Below are 17126 nucleotides of genomic sequence, written 5' to 3'. Positions count from 1 at the left end.
TTGGACCGAAGGGTCTGTTTCCGTGCTGTACATCTCTTTGACTGGATTGCTCTCCTGACATTGTGAGGTTTTAAATGATCTGCAAGTCTGCCTGCCGTGAGACACTGGCTTGCTGATACTTGCCTGTTTCTACTTTTAAGAATTACTTTCATATCTAAAATACTACTTTAATATCCAAATAACTGGTGGGCCACCAAACAATCAATCCATTGAATGCACTTTTGCAACCATGAACATTTATAATGGCAGAAAATGGGAAGTTAAGTCTCACCTTTCAACAATATTTGGATAGTTTCATAAAGATGAGATTTGCCTATGCCAGCTTAACAGTATCATTTAAAGTGTCTGTAGGATTTAAATAACATTAAATAGGTTCCACAGAAGTGTGCTGTACTAGTACAATTGCCAACTTGCCCTGATTGCCCAGCGGTCTCTGAGGATCTCAAGTTAATCCCCAAGGCACAAAAGAGATATATAAAAAAGGACTATTTATGGAATCGATTAAATGCATATTTAAAGCAAACAGCAAAGTTTCATCTAAGTGACACAGGTGAACATCTATGGTCATCATAATTTGTATTAGTGCTATGCAGTAACATCAAGGATCTAATAACAACAGAAGCTGAGTCATAGGTATATTACTAGCACTTTCACAAATCAAGTCTGATCCTCTAGCGCAATTGTGAAGGAATATCACATTGTTGAAGGTACAATCTTCCACATGAGTCATTAAACGAAGGTCCATTTGTCTGCTCAGGTTGACATAGAAGATCCCATGTCCTTACTTCCGAGAAAAATAATGGTGTTGGAGGTAGTCCAGAGAAGGTTCACTGTGTTGATTAAAATATGGAGGGACTGTTTTCTGAGGAGAAATTGAGTAAATTGGACCTACACTCATTGGAATACAGAAGAATGAGAAGCAACTTTACTAACATACAACATTCTTCGAGTACTTAACAGGTCAGAAGGTAGTTTCCCATTGTAGAATCAGAGGGCAAAGTCTCAGGTAAGAGGCTGCACATTTAAGGCAGAGATGAGGAGGAATTTCTTCTCTTAGAAAGTCATCAAACCTGAGGAGTTTTTTGGTGCAAGGGCTGTTGAAGTTGGGTCATAAAGCTGAGATAGATAGATTTTTAATCAGTAAGGAAATTCCAGGCTATGGGGAAAAGACAGGAAAGTCGAGTTGAGGGTTATCAGATCAGCCATGATCTCATTGAATGGCATAGCAGGCTCAATGGCCTATTTCTGCTCCTATAACTTGTGGTCTTAAAAGCAGGATATTCACGTCATAGTCAATATTTATCTTTCAATCGACAACACAAGTGGTAGATATCTGCTCATTATCATATTGCTGTTTGCAAGAGTTTACTTCACACATATTGGGTGCTGCTTTTTTACACTACAATAATGACTGCATTGGGAAAAAAGCTTTAAAGTGCTTTGTGATGTACAGACGTCATGAGAAATGCCATATAAATAAGTCTTTTTTTAAAATGAGCAAGACCTTTTGTGAAAGTAGACTAGTTGATTAGGGTTGCATGTGAAAAAAACAAGTACGACATTAAGGAATGGATAATCTTATGAACCTAAACCACTGACACATCAATTGTACGAGGGATAGTCTCTCCAAGTCTCTTAAAATTATTTTTCCTTCAACTTTATTGATATATACTAAGTAATAGAATATGGGAAAAGTAATGATATAATTTTCTGCAAACACTGCCCTTGGATCAATGAAGAATTGTCTACCTCTAAATTATCACTGCAGGTCATTCTGGAGACAACTTTTGACTTTTACGAGCCAAAAATTAAACTAGTTGGAAAGCTAACAAATGCTGTGTAATTACATTTGGGATGCTATCAGCCACCTCAGTTCAATCTACTATTCAAACACATCTAACAACTCAGTCAGCAAACTGTTGTCTTGAATTCAAAAGAAAGTTTCTCAATCAAACAACTAATGCAATCTACGTTCCCAATGATTTGCAAATAATAGAAATGCCTCATGCCATTAGATCAGGATCTTTGATGCTCAGGATATCACATCACAGAAATAATATGATATTGCATCTTGTCCTTATGCACAGGGAACACAATGTTTACGAGATAGTTGGAGAATAATCAATGCTCAGCTCTTAAAATTTTGCTGGAGTCTGATCACTCAGTTAAAAAGATGGGCAAGTAGGAGAACTAACATGCACACTTCAATACACATGTGCTAGAAGATGCTGACCGATTATGATGCTGTAAGGAATGCTTCAAATGAAGTGTACCCAGCACAAAAGGAGGGCAGAATCATCGAACTCCTATAGTACAGGAGGGAATTTGACCCATCAAATCAGCATCAATCTCTAAACAGCATTTCGCCCAGACCCAACCCCAGCCTGTACCGTATCCCTATAACCCTCCATTTACCATGGCTGATTTAGCCTACACATCCCCAGACACTGTGGACAATTTAGCATGGTCAATCCACATAATTTGCACATCTTTGACTGTGGGAAGAAACCAGAACATTCAGAAGAAACTCATACAGACACAGGGAGAATGTGCAAACTCCAGACAGTCACCCAACAGTAAAATCAAACCCAGGTCACTGGCGCTGTGAGGCAGCAATGCTAACCAATGAGCCACTGTAATGTACTCTAAATCCAGAAGTCATGAAAACAAAGGTTGTGATCAAGCGCTGTTACAGAAACATGGTTGCATATTGACCAGGAGTGGGGACTGAATATTCAAGGACATTTGACATTTAAGAAGGATAGACAAGAAGAAAAAGCAGATGGAGTTGCACTGATCATACCAAATGGAATTAGTGCATTAATTAGAAGCTCTCAAATCAGAAGAACAACGTGTGGAATCTATTTGGGGTGGAACTAAAAACAGCAAGTGCAGCAAACATTTGAGTGAAGTTATTTATAGATTCACAAATAGCAATGGTAATTTGGGGCACTGCATAAATCAGCAGAGAAACTTGTAGCATCAGCAACATAATCATCATGTGTGACGTCAATCTGCATCTTGAATGGTTACATCAATTGAGCATTAATGTTATGAAGAATGAGATTCTAGAGTGTATTAGGGATGATTTACTACAGCAGCATGTTGAGAAGCTAACAAGAGGGCAGCCTCATTTGGATCTAGTAAAATGTGATGATAAACGGTAAAATAATCATCATGCTGTAAACAAACCTTTAAGGATGAGTGACAACAATATGGTAGAATTTTACATTATTCAAAGTTTGTGCGAAGATTTGTAGCTCGGGTGCTTGTTGTAGTGGTTCTGTTCGCCGAGCTGGAAGTTTTAGTTGCAAACGTTTCGTCCCCTGGCTAGGAGACATCATCAGTGCTGTGGAGCCTCCTGCGAAGCGCTTCTTTGATGTTTCTTCCGGTATTTATAGTGGTCTGTCCTTGCCGCTTCCGGGTGTCAGTTTCAGCTGTCCGCTGTAGCGGTTGGTATATTGGGTCCAGGTCGATGTGTTTGTTGATGGAGTTTGTGGATGAATGCCATGCCTCTAGGAATTCCCTGGCTGTTCTCTGTCTGGCTTGCCCTATGATAGTAGTGTTTTCCCAGTCGAATTCATGTTGCTTGTTGTCTGAGTGTGTGGCTACTAGGGATAGCTAGTCGTGTCGTTTCGTGGCTAGTTGGTGTTCACACACTCAGACAACAAGCAACATGAATTCGACTGGGAAAACACTACTATCATAGGGCAAGCCGGACAGAGAACAGCCAGGGAATTCCTAGAGGCATGGCATTCATCCACAAACTCCATCAACAAACACATCGACCTGGACCCAATATACCAACTGCTACAGCGGACAGCTGAAACTGACACCCGGAAGCGGCAAGGACAGACCACTATAAATACCGGAAGAAACATCAAAGAAGCGCTTCGCAGGAGGATCCACAGCACTGATGATGTCTCCTAGCCAGGGGACGAAACGTTTGCAACTAAAACTTCCAGCTCGGCGAACAGAACCACTACAATTTTACATTATGTTTGAAAGTGGGGTAGTTCAATTTGAAGCAAGGGTGTTGGATTTGAAGAAGGGGAAGTATGAAAGTATGAGGCAGAAATTGGCTGTGCTGAATTAGCAAAATGTATTAAAAGGCATGACTGTACATGGGAATGAACAGTCTTCAAAGAACTATTAGTTGGCTTGCAGCAACTATGCTTCCCTTCCAAGTCTAAAAGCTCAAAAAATGTTAATTAACTCTGACTGACAAAGTTTCAGGATTGTGTAAGATGAAAGGAAAAGGACTATAAAGTTGTTAGAAATAGCAATAATTATGATGTTTGAGAAATTTTTAGAATACATCAAAGCAGAATCAAGAAACTGATACGACAAAGGAAGAATAAAATATGAATGCTATCTAGCAAAAACCACAAAAATGGACACTAAAAAATCTACAGGTATTTAAGAAGGAAATAATTGCTTCAGATGAATGTGGGCCATTACAAACTGAGTCAGGAGAATTTATAATGGGGAATACAGAATTGAGTAGAGAAGCTAAATGATTATTGTGTGTTTATTTTCACAGCTTTAGATACAAGAAATCTCCAAGAATTAGAAATCCAAGTGATGAGGGAGCATGTGGAGTTGGAAGAAATGACGAGTAAAAAATGAGGTCTGCAGATGCTGGAGATCACAGCTGCAAATGTGTTGCTGGTCAAAGCACAGCAGGCCAGGCAGCATCTCAGGAATAGAGAATTCGACGTTTCGAGCATAAGCCCTTCATCAGGAATAAGAGAGAGAGAGCCAAGCAGGCTAAGATAAAAGGTAGGGAGGAGGGACAAGGGGGAGGGGCGATGGAGGTGGGATAGGTGGAAGGAGGTCAAGGTGAGGGTGATAGGCCGGAGTGGGGTGGGGGCGGAGAGGTCAGGAAGAGGATTGCAGGTTAGGAGGGCGGTGCTGAGTTGAGGGAACCGACTGAGACAAGGTGGGGGGAGGGGAAATGAGGAAGCTGGAGAAATCTGAATTCATACCTTGTGGTTGGAGGGTTCCCAGGCGGAAGATGAGGCGCTCCTCCTCCAGCCGTCGTGTAGTTGTGTTCTGCCTGTGGAGGAGTCCAAGGACCTGCATGTCCTCGGTGGAGTGGGAGGGGGAGTTAAAGTGTTGAGCCACGGGGTGATTGGGTTGGTTGGTTCGGGCGGCCCGGAGGTGTTCTCTGAAGCGTTCCGCAAGTAAGCGGCCTGTCTCACCAATATAGAGGAGGCCACATCGGGTGCAGCGGATGCAATAGATGATGTGTGTGGAGGTACAGGTGAACTTGTGGCGGATATGGAAGGATCCCTTGGGGCCTTGGAGGGAAGTGAGTGTGGAGGTGTGGGCGCATGTTTTACATTTCCTGCGGTTGCAGGGGAAGGTGCCGGGGGTGGAGGTTGGGTTGGTGGGGGGTGTGGATCTGACAAGGGAGTCACGAAGGGAGTGGTCCTTGCGGAACGCTGATAGGGGAGGGGAGGGAAATATATCCTTGGTGGTGGGGTCCGTTTGGAGGTGGCGGAAATGGCGGCGGATGATACGTTGTATGCGCAGGTTGGTGGGGTGGTAGGTGAGAACCAGTGGGGTTCTGTCTTGGTGGCGGTTGGAGGAGCGGGGCTCAAGGGCGGAGGAGCGGGAAGTGGAGGAGATGCGGTGGAGGGCATCGTCGATCACGTCTGGGGGGAATGATCGACGATGCCCTCCACCGCATCTCCTCCACTTCCCGCTCCTCCGCCCTTGAGCCCCGCTCCTCCAACCGCCACCAAGACAGAACCCCACTGGTTCTCACCTACCACCCCACCAACCTGCGCATACAACGTATCATCCGCCGCCATTTCCGCCACCTCCAAACGGACCCCACCACCAAGGATATATTTCCCTCCCCTCCCCTATCAGCGTTCCGCAAGGACCACTCCCTTCGTGACTCCCTTGTCAGATCCACACCCCCCACCAACCCAACCTCCACCCCCGGCACCTTCCCCTGCAACCGCAGGAAATGTAAAACATGCGCCCACACCTCCACACTCACTTCCCTCCAAGGCCCCAAGGGATCCTTCCATATCCGCCACAAGTTCACCTGTACCTCCACACACATCATCTATTGCATCCGCTGCACCTGATGTGGCCTCCTCTATATTGGTGAGACAGGCCGCTTACTTGCGGAACGCTTCAGAGAACACCTCCGGGCCGCCCGAACCAACCAACCCAATCACCCCGTGGCTCAACACTTTAACTCCCCCTCCCACTCCACCGAGGACATGCAGGTCCTTGGACTCCTCCACCGGCAGAACACAACTACACGACGGCTGGAGGAGGAGCGCCTCATCTTCCGCCTGGGAACCCTCCAACCACAAGGTATGAATTCAGATTTCTCCAGCTTCCTCATTTCCCCTCCCCCCACCTTGTCTCAGTCGGTTCCCTCAACTCAGCACCGCCCTCCTAACCTGCAATCCTCTTCCTGACCTCTCCGCCCCCACCCCACTCCGGCCTATCACCCTCACCTTGACCTCCTTCCACCTATCCCACCTCCATCGCCCCTCCCCCTAGTCCCTCCTCCCTACCTTTTATCTTAGCCTGCTTGGCTCTCTCTCTCTTATTCCTGATGAAGGGCTTATGCTCGAAACGTCGAATTCTCTATTCCTGAGATGCTGCCTGGCCTGCTGTGCTTTGACCAGCAACACATTTGCAGTTGGAAGAAATGACTATTAGTAAGAAGGGTATACTGAGGAAATGAATGGGGCTGAAAGATTAAAAGTCTTTGAGACATAATAGTTATCCTAGAATGTTGAAGGAAATGGCTGTTGAGACAGTTAATACACTGGTGATCACTTGCCAAACTTCCATGGGTTCTGGAATGATTCCGGCAGATTGGAAGTTAGCAAATGTCATCCCACAATTTAAGAAAGAAACACGAGGCAGCTATGGACCTGTCAGACTACATCAATAGTGGGGAAATTGCTAGAATCTATTATGAAGGATGTAATAAATGGATACTTAAATAAAAATGATCTAATTGTGGATAGAATTCAACCTGCAGTTTGAGAGGGAAAAGTTCAAATCAGATGTAACAGTTTTACAATGAGTAAAGGTAACCACAAAAACATGCAGGAGAAACTGACCAGAATTGATTAGAGGAACAGCCAAGCAGGCAGGATGGTGGAGTAGCAATGGCAGGTGTTTCTGATGGTAATTCAAGATGCACAACAGAAATTAATACTGAGGAAGAAGAAAATACTAAGAGGAGGACATGGCAACCACAGCTAACAAGGGAAATCAGGGACACTATAAAAGTCAAAGAAAAAGCATACAATGTGGTGACAATTGGTGGGAAGCCAGAGGATTTGGAAATCTTTAAAAACCAACAGAGGATAACTTAAAAAGCAATAAAGATGGATAGGATGAACTATGAGTAAGCTAGCTAGTAATATAAAAGAAGATTTCAAAAGTTTTTTTAAGATATATGATAGGTAAGAGTGAGGCAAGAGTGGACATTGGACCGCTGGAAAATGCGGATGAAATAGTAATGGGGATCAAAGAAATAGCAGAGGAACTGAATATGTACTTTGTGTCAATGTCCACAGTGGAAAACATCACTGACATACTAGAACTTCTAGACAGCCAAAGGGTAGAAGTGAGTGTACTGCCCATCACTAAGGAGAAGGTGCTGGGGAAGCTGAAAGGTCTGAAGGTGTAGAAATCACCCAGCCAAGATTGACTACATTCCAAAGTTCCAAAGGAGATGGCTGAGGAGACTGCAGAGGCATTGATGGCCATCTTTCTGAAACCACTGGAGTCAAGGAGGGAGTCAGAGAACTGGAAAGTGATTAAGGCCACACCCCTATTTGAGAAGGGAGGGGGACAGAAGGTAGGAAATTTTAGGCCAGTCTGATAGGTCATTATTAAGGATGAGATTGCAGAGTACTTGGAAGTTTGTGCTCAGTCAGCACAACTTCATTAAGGTGGGGGGTCTTGTCTGACACATCTGCTAGAAATCTTTGAGGAGGGAATGAACAAGTTAGACAAAAAAAAAGAGAGCCAGTTGATATGATTGATCTGGTCCTCCAGACGTCCTATGATAAGGTGTCACACAGGAGGCTGCTAAATAAAATAAGAACTCATGATATTAGGGAAAAGGTACTGGTGTGGATGTAGGATTGGCTGACTGGCAGAAGGCAGAGAGAGTTGAGAGACTAGAGCCCAAAGGCACAGCCTCAGTGTGAAGGGTGACCCTTTGGCACTGAGGTGAGGACAATTTTTTCAGCCAAAAAATGGAGAATCTATGGAACTAATTGCATAGAAGCATGTGGAGGCCAAGTCACTGCTGTATTTACAAGAGATATAGATAGGTATTTGATTAGTAAGGGAATCAAAGGGGAGAACAGACAGGAGAATGGGGTTGAAAAACCTATCAGCCACGATTGAATAGCGGAGCAGATTCAAAGGGCCGAATGGCCTAATGCTGCTCCTATATCTACATTCTTATGATCTTACAGATTTGAGAATGGAAAACATTATTTGATAAACTTGATGGAACTGGTCCTGTATTCTCTGGAGTTTAGAAGGATGCAAAGTGACCTAATTGAAACCTACAAAATACTTAAAAGAGACAGAAAGGGTGAATGCAGGTAGGGTACTCAGGTTGGGGAGCCTAGAACCAGTGGGCAAAGTTTAAAAATAAGCAGGATATCATTTAGGATTGAGATAAGGGATTTTTTTAAAAACTCAAAGCATGTCATTCTTTCGAATTCTCTTCCCCAGCGGGCTGTGGAAGCAATCTTTGAATGCATTTGAATTAGAGATTGATGGACTTCTAATTATTAATGGAATCAAAAATTATGGGAAGAGTGTAGGAGAAAGACATTGAAGAGTTCAATCAGCCATGATGATGGTATGGAGTTTCATAGACAATATTGAAGAGCGTATGAGGGTTGTGAAGGAGGAGTGAAACGTAGAAGAAAATGGGATAGAGTGAGATGGGGATTCAAGACTGAGGTGAAGGGAGTTAGGGAGAGAACAGAATATAGCCCGATCCACAAGGCAAATGGGGAAGCAGCAGAATGGAGGATATCTATGATTTCTCTAGGATTTAAAGCACAACTGTGTTTAACTCATTGTACAATTTGTATTATAAGAAAGGAGCCAAGAAGTCAGCAGATAATAAGCAAATATGAGTCAACAATGTACTCATTTTATATTTTCTTTTTGCCTCCTATCCTCAAAATATACCAATATTCCCTTTAGTAGAACTTAAAACCTTAAAATATATTGCTGAAAAACCTCTCAGAACACTGTAAATTAATGAAATTCAGATTTCTTTGATATGCTTCATCCCCTCCCCCAAACTACAGGGAGCCTTAGTAGAGAACACAAGTGTCAAATTTAGTCCAATTTGTTCATAATTTACACTTCTAGTTTCTTGTCAACACCAATAATGTACAACATCTAATAAGTTCTCAAATATTAAGTCTTTTTTTTAAGGCAAAGACTAACTTCAGGTAATGGTAAAGAGGTCAAAGCTTAGCTTCTAAGGTTGGGGAATCAATTAATACAAATGGATTGCATCTATAAATGAGATTTCATCCAGTTATAGTCATAACACTACTGTCTGTAAGAGAGGTGGAACACTACCACTTGACAAGAGAGGTGGAAATAGATGAAAAAGGAAATTGAACTGCCTCAAGAAAATTAAGGTTGAACTCCTATCGAGATAGAGTGGGGGAATGGGACTAGTAGAAGTTTTCTTTTTACAAAAATATCAAAGTCCATTCCAAATCATTTCAAATTGAGTGCAATGAAAAATGCAATAAAATCCTCTTCTCTGTTCAAGACGTTGCACTATTAGATGCCTCAATTCAGTCACCGCACAATTGCATATATATGAATAAACTAAATGCACTTATTAATCCCACACTACCGTGCTGCATTTTGAACAAGGAATAATGAGTCTTTTGGGGAATATGTAATGGTTCAAGTGTAGAAGTGCAAAATACAATTATTTCACTCAATGGAAAAAGTAAAATAGGGCTTTTTTTAATATACTGTTGGAATTATAGGTTGTTGCTCTCAAGATTCTGTTGAGAAGGATGGAAGAAATGCATACAACAAAAGTGCACTTTTCTTTGCAGTTTGCATATCATAATCTTACACAAAATAATATAAATAGCAAGATTTATATAAATAGCAGAGCAAATCTAACATAAAACATAGGGGAACACGGAACCAACCCAGTTTCTGATTTAATACTAAGTACTAAATGAGAAAACTAACAGCTAACAAATTAGAATGAGACTGCTGGCAAATTAGAAAATCTTATTTCTCTGTTGGGCAGTTCAGAATGCAAGAACTAGGAGCAGGAGTAGGCCATCTGGCCCTTCAAGCCTGCTCTGCCATTCATTAAGATCAAGGCTGATCTTTTCACGGCCTTAGCTCCACTTACTTGCCCTCTTACCATAACCCTTAATTCCTTTACTGTTCAAGAAATGATCTATCTTAGCTTTAAAAGCATTTACTGATGCAGCCTCAACCACTTCACTGGGCAGAGAATTACAAAGATTCATAACCCTCCGGGTGCCATCTCACCCAATAGAACTAATTAAACATAATACATTTCAGTTAATCCACTGAAGCTTTGTGATCACAGAAACAACACTTCAATGGATTTAATTTATTTTCTCCCAGTACATTTTCCTCATGTCAGCTTTTGCTATTCCCATTTCAGAGCACCACTGCCTAAAATGCTAAAGTACTGCTTCCTACCCAGGTGTGCTATTGATCTCCGAGTAAAAAATGAGGTCTGCAGATGCTGGAGATCACAGCTGCAAATGTGTTGCTGGTCAAAGCACAGCAGGCCAGGCAGCATCTCAGGAATAGAGAATTCGACGTTTCGAGCATAAGCCCTTCATCAGGAATAAGAGAGAGAGAGCCAAGCAGGCTAAGATAAAAGGTAGGGAGGAGGGACTAGGGGGAGGGGCGATGGAGGTGGGATAGGTGGAAGGAGGTCAAGGTGAGGGTGATAGGCCGGAGTGGGGTGGGGGCGGAGAGGTCAGGAAGAGGATTGCAGGTTAGGAGGGCGGTGCTGAGTTGAGGGAACCGACTGAGACAAGGTGGGGGGAGGGGAAATGAGGAAACTGGAGAAATCTGAATTCATACCTTGTGGTTGGAGGGTTCCCAGGCGGAAGATGAGGCGCTCCTCCTCCAGCCGTCGTGTAGTTGTGTTCTGCCGGTGGAGGAGTCCAAGGACCTGCATGTCCTCGGTGGAGTGGGAGGGGGAGTTAAAGTGTTGAGCCACGGGGTGATTGGGTTGGTTGGTTCGGGCGGCCCGGAGGTGTTCTCTGAAGCGTTCCGCAAGTAAGCGGCCTGTCTCACCAATATAGAGGAGGCCACATCGGGTGCAGCGGATGCAATAGATGATGTGTGTGGAGGTACAGGTGAACTTGTGGCGGATATGGAAGGATCCCTTGGGGCCTTGGAGGGAAGTGAGTGTGGAGGTGTGGGCGCAAGTTTTACATTTCCTGCGGTTGCAGGGGAAGGTGCCGGGGGTGGAGGTTGGGTTGGTGGGGGGTGTGGATCTGACGAGGGAGTCACGAAGGGAGTGGTCCTTGCGGAACGCTGATAGGGGAGGGGAGGGAAATATATCCTTGGTGGTGGGGTCCGTTTGGAGGTGGCGGAAATGGCGGCGGATGATACGTTGTATGCGCAGGTTGGTGGGGTGGTAGGTGAGAACCAGTGGGGTTCTGTCTTGGTGGCGGTTGGAGGAGCGGGGCTCAAGGGCGGAGGAGCGGGAAGTGGAGGAGATGCGGTGGAGGGCATCGTCGATCACGTCTGGGGGGAGTCTGCGGTCCTTGAAGAAGGAGGCCATCTGGGCTGTGCGGTGTTGGAATTTTACTTGCGCCCACACCTCCACCTCCATCGCCCCTCCCCCTAGTCCCTCCTCCCTACCTTTTATCTTAGCCTGCTTGGCTCTCTCTCTCTTATTCCTGATGAAGGGCTTATGCTCGAAACGTCGAATTCTCTATTCCTGAGATGCTGCCTGGCCTGCTGTGCTTTGACCAGCAACACATTTGCAGCTATTGATCTCATCAATCAAACCTGTCACTCCAAAAAATACCGGTAGATATTACAAGTACTAAACAGCTTGGAAGACATTTTACACTATAATACACCTACCAAATTGATTAAACAAACTCTGATTCCAGCCAAGTTAAATTATGGCTACTTCATCTTGCGTATTCCATGTACATCATTCAGATGGAATTGAGTACAGTTAATGAGCGAATACCGTCAAACTGACATTGTAAAAAATACTTTGCACCACAAGACAACGAAAAGGTTCAATATCCACATACCCATCTGATAGCACGTTGTCCTCATAATGTGCCCAATGTATGGTAAAGAGTACTGGATTGTTAAGTACTCTCGTTAATTGATCTACTGTAAACGAATACACTAGTTTAATGATCTACCAAACGGTCTCTTTCTTTATTTTGTCTTGTTATATTTAAAGCTCAGAGCAGTGTTTTCTTAACCAAAATAAAGGTCTGTTCATTTTAATTTTGAAATAATAAACAAGAGAAAAATAAAATTGTAAATTCGTTGCAAGCTGAAAACCTTTCAAATGATGTGCAAATCAATTTATAGTATAACTGAAAATATCCAAAGGTGGAGACATTTACAAGGATTTATCACTTTATCCATTTTCAATTTTTTTTCCCTTCCTCAACAACATCCTGGGAAGTATGGATTTAGTTTTGGTTTTAGAATGCCAGAGACTGCTTTCAGATAGTTATATGTTAATACATGGAATGTTGTGTTCAAACATATTTATTGCATTGCAAAATTGTTTGAATAAACAAAACTGTTTACATCACTGTCAAGGACAGAGGGTTGTTAAACCACTTCCAGAGTTAGAACTTATTTCACATTACTCAGTTGTACAATTCTGAAGTGTTGATTGACCAAAATACTACAACACTACGCAACACTCCTCAGAAAAGTGGTACTATCCAATATTTGCCATACTATGTTGCAATAAAAAAAAACTACAGCATGCAGCTGATAATATGACAATAGAAAGTCATCTTGAGCTTCAAAATTCAATGTATTAATCAGTGCTAAATTAGCCCATCCCAAACAAATGGTAAAATTTGTCACCCATAAGTGTATAACAACTGACCATGGATAATGATGGGAAAATTCGATCAAGGTCAGTGAGTTTTGAGATTTGTAGTTCAGGTTAGGCTCTGGATGTAGGTTTGCTGAAAGGTTCAAGTGCAGATGTTTCGTTACCTTACTAGGTAACATCTTCAGTGAGCTCCAGAAGAAGTATTGCTGATGATTCCTGCTTTCTAATATATGTTTGTGTTTCTTGGTGATGTCATTTCCTGTTCTTTATCCCAGGGGGTAGTAAATCAGGTCCAAGTCAATGGTGTTTGTTGATAGAGTTCCGGTTGGAATGCCATGCTTCTAGGAATTCTCGTGTGTGTCTCTGGCTTGTCCTAGAATGGTTGTGTTGTCCCGGTCGAAGTGGTATCTTTCCTCATCTGTATATAAGGATTCTAGTGAGAGTGGGTCATGTTGTTTTGTAGCTAGTTGATGTCCATGTGTCCTGGTGGCTAGTTTTCTGCCTGTTTGTTCAATGTAGTGTTTGTTATAGTCCTTGCACGATATTTTGTAAATTACATTAGATTTGCTTGTTGTCTGTATCGGGTCTTTCAAGTTCATTAGCTGCTGTTTTAGTGTGTTGGTGACTTCGTGGGCTACCATGATGTCAAGGAGTCTGAGTAGTCTGGCAGTCATTTTCGAGATGTCTTTGATGTAAGGGAGACTGGCTAGGGTTTCTGGACATGTTTTTTCTGCTTATTTGGGTTTTTTTGCTAAGAAATCTGGGGACTGTGTTCATTGGGTACCCGTTCTTTATGAATACACTGTACAGATGATTTTCCTCTGCTCTTCGTAGCTCCTTGTGTTGCAGTGTGCATTGGCTCATTGGATAATGTTCTAATGCAGCTTAATTTGTGGATGTTGGGATGATTGCTTCGTTAGTTCAATATTTGGTCCATATGTTTTTATGTAGACGCTAGTTTGAAGTTCCCCATTGGTTGTTTGCTCTACTGTGACATCTAAGAATGGCAGCTTGTTGTTGTTTTCCTCCTCTTTAGTGAATTTTATGCCAGTAAGGGTCTTAATGGTCTTGAAGGTTTCCTCTAATTTGTTTTGTTTAGTGATGACAAAGATGTCATCCACGTAGCAGACCCAAAGTTTGGGCTGGATGGTTGCCAGAGCTTTTTGTTCAAACTTTGGTTACAACACATCCATTCTAGGACAAGCCAGACAGAGACACATGTGAGGATTCCTAGAAGCATGGCATTCCAACCGGAGCTCTATCAACAAACACATTGACTTGGACCCGATTTACCACCCCCTGAGAAAAAGAACAGGAAATGACATCCCCATAGGAAATGACATCACCAACCCAAAGAAACCCAAACATATAAATAGAAAGCAGGAATCATCAGCAATGCTTCATTCGGAGACTCACCGAAGATGTTACCTAATATGTTGACGAAATGTCGAAAAATAAACCTTGCAGCTCAGCAAGCAAACCTCCATCCTGATCAAGTTCAGTATTCTTATTATCTACAGATCTTGTAAGAGATCTGTGGTGAGGTATAGGTTCAGCTACAATGCTCCAACCAGCCAAATAATTGCATAACACTAGAATAACTTGTATGTTGGAGGCAACACTGGAAAGCAACTTATTTCCATAGAGTTCCCTCCCAGGAAGAAATCAATAGACAAAGACAGAAAGAAAAAAATCTCATTGACAGTAAATCTCATTTAAACAATTAGCTTTTTATGTCTTGAATTTGCACCAATCCAGTACCATCCTAATTACTCAACCGCTCGTTTTGAGAAGCAGATATTCATTTCTTGAAAATAAATGAGAAACTTCATTAAAGATATACAGCCAATGTAGGAAATCACTAAGTTTTCAACAAATAGGAATTATGAAGTAGTGATGATTGAGTCAGGGTTACTGAGAATTCAGCACAGAGGAGGAGGAAAGAAAGGTTGGAGGGCTCAAGGAATTCTATTGCTTTAAATTTCTGAGGATGAGAGATAATTGAGACGATTGGTGTGAATTTAATAATAAAGAAAGGAACCACAACATGTAAGATAAATTGCAAATAGCTTGTATAACAAGAGCACTGCTCACATATCAATAAACCACTGAAAAACAAAAATGATGAAAAAGTAGATGGAAAGCAGTCTAGAATTTAGAGAATGATCACCCATCAGACAACTATTATCAACTTTTTAGTAATAGATCATAATATAGAAGTTCATACAATTTATGTAGTTTGTATATACAGGTATTTAACTCAATTGATAAATACTGTAGTAGATAAACAGGATTCCCAAGAATTGAAACAAAGTTCCAACTGTCTCCTGTTGTCGACTTGAATAATATTCTAATTCTTTTGCAAAAAACTGAGTGAAATGATGACCTATGTATACAGTTTTCAATCACAATGACAAAGAAGGAACATTGTTAGACAAGGTTTCATGGTAAACGTACCTTCTGAACGATGAATACAGGTGTGTTGATTGTCACTCAAAAAGAATCCATCCTTACATTGACATTCATAACTCCCCACTGTATTTACACAGGTCTGTTGGCAACCACCATTATTAAATATACACTCATCCACATCTAAAGGAAAGAACACAGAATTATTTAAGCACTCACTTCTGATTTATTAAAACCTCTGATTTAATAATAATGAGTTAACTCTTGAACCTTGAGATTAGTTTATTAACAAAAAAAACACTTACATTTTTCTTGCATGCAAAACTTATGCTACAAAAAAAGTTCATGTGTCCATACAAGTGAAAAAGTGATTCATAATCAATATCTCCGCAGCATTTGGTTTTGTCAATGTTGACAATAGTATAACTAAAGTACCAGTAGCTATGTAACATACTTTATGAGTAACCATATTTCAAAACTATAAATTAAGATTATTTTCTTTTAGAATGGCTCAGTTAACTGAGGAAACTTCCTACTTTCTCAGGAATCCTCAAAACTGAGGGGTAATCCACTAACACAGTTCAATTAACTAAATCTGAAAGTGAACCAAATGAAACCAGACATCATTCTTACTACCACAAATTCTTGATAAATCTAATGCAAAGTTCATAATATCACAAGACAAGGATTTAACATTTGGAACATAGAACAGTACAAGCTCTTCGGCCCTTAATGTTATGCCAACCTTTTATCCTACTCGAAGATCAAACTAACCTACATACCCTTCATTTTACTGTCATCCATATGCCTAACCAAGATTTGTTTAAATATCCCTAATGTATCTGACTCTATTACCACTCCTGGCAGTGCATTCCATGCACCCTCCACTCTGACATTTTCTCCAATCACCTTATAGTTACGCCCCCTTGTAACAACTGGGAAAAAGTCTCTGTCTATTCACTCTATCTATGCCTCTCATCATCTTGTACACTTCTATCAAGTCACCTCTCACCCTACTTCACTCCAATGAGAAAAGTCATGGCTCCCGCAACCTTTTATCATAAGACATGCCCTCCAGTCCAGGCAGTGTCCTGGTAAATTGCCACTACACCCTCTCCAAAGCTTCCATATCCTTCCTAAAATGAGGCGACCAGAACTGAACACAATATTCCAACTGTGGTCTAACCAGGGCGCTATAGAGCTGCAACACAACCTCACAGCTCTTAAACTCAGTCATCCTCGCAATGAAAGCCAGCACACCAAATGCTTTCTTAGCAACTTGATCAATTTGGGTTACAACTTTGCGGGATCTATGAGCATGGACCCCAAGATCCCGCTGTTCCTCCATACTACCAAGAATCCTCCCTTTAACCCTGTATTCTGTATTCAAATTCGACCTTCCAAAATGAATCACTTCACACTTTCCCAGGTCGAATTCCACCTACCACTTCTCAGCCCAGTTCTGCATCCTGTCTATGTCCTATTGCAACCTCTAACAGCCCTCCACATTATCCACCAGTCTACCAACTTCCATGTCATTGGCAAACTTACTAATCCCTCCCTTTCTCTTCTTCATTCAAGTAATTTTAAATAATCACAAAGAGCAGAGGTG

At 42.0% G+C, this 17126-nt stretch overlaps 1 protein-coding gene across 4 annotated transcripts in view; it reads right to left on the bottom strand.

The window, feature by feature from the left end:
• scube2 (signal peptide, CUB domain, EGF-like 2) overlaps positions 1–17126 on the bottom strand; it is a 167862-nt gene that overhangs the window by 116636 nt on the left and 34100 nt on the right. For all 4 annotated transcript variants that reach the window (XM_060838500.1, XM_060838502.1, XM_060838503.1 and 1 more), the window contains exon 4: positions 15563–15697. In XM_060838500.1, the coding sequence (XP_060694483.1) occupies positions 15563–15697 (135 nt within the window). The remainder of the gene's footprint in view (positions 1–15562; positions 15698–17126) is intronic.

This window comes from Hemiscyllium ocellatum, chromosome 18 (genome assembly GCF_020745735.1).
Source record: "Hemiscyllium ocellatum isolate sHemOce1 chromosome 18, sHemOce1.pat.X.cur, whole genome shotgun sequence".
Classification (NCBI taxonomy): domain Eukaryota; kingdom Metazoa; phylum Chordata; class Chondrichthyes; order Orectolobiformes; family Hemiscylliidae; genus Hemiscyllium; species Hemiscyllium ocellatum.
The sequence above is the reverse complement of the archived record's forward strand: the minus strand, read 5'-3'. Positions and strand labels throughout refer to the sequence as shown.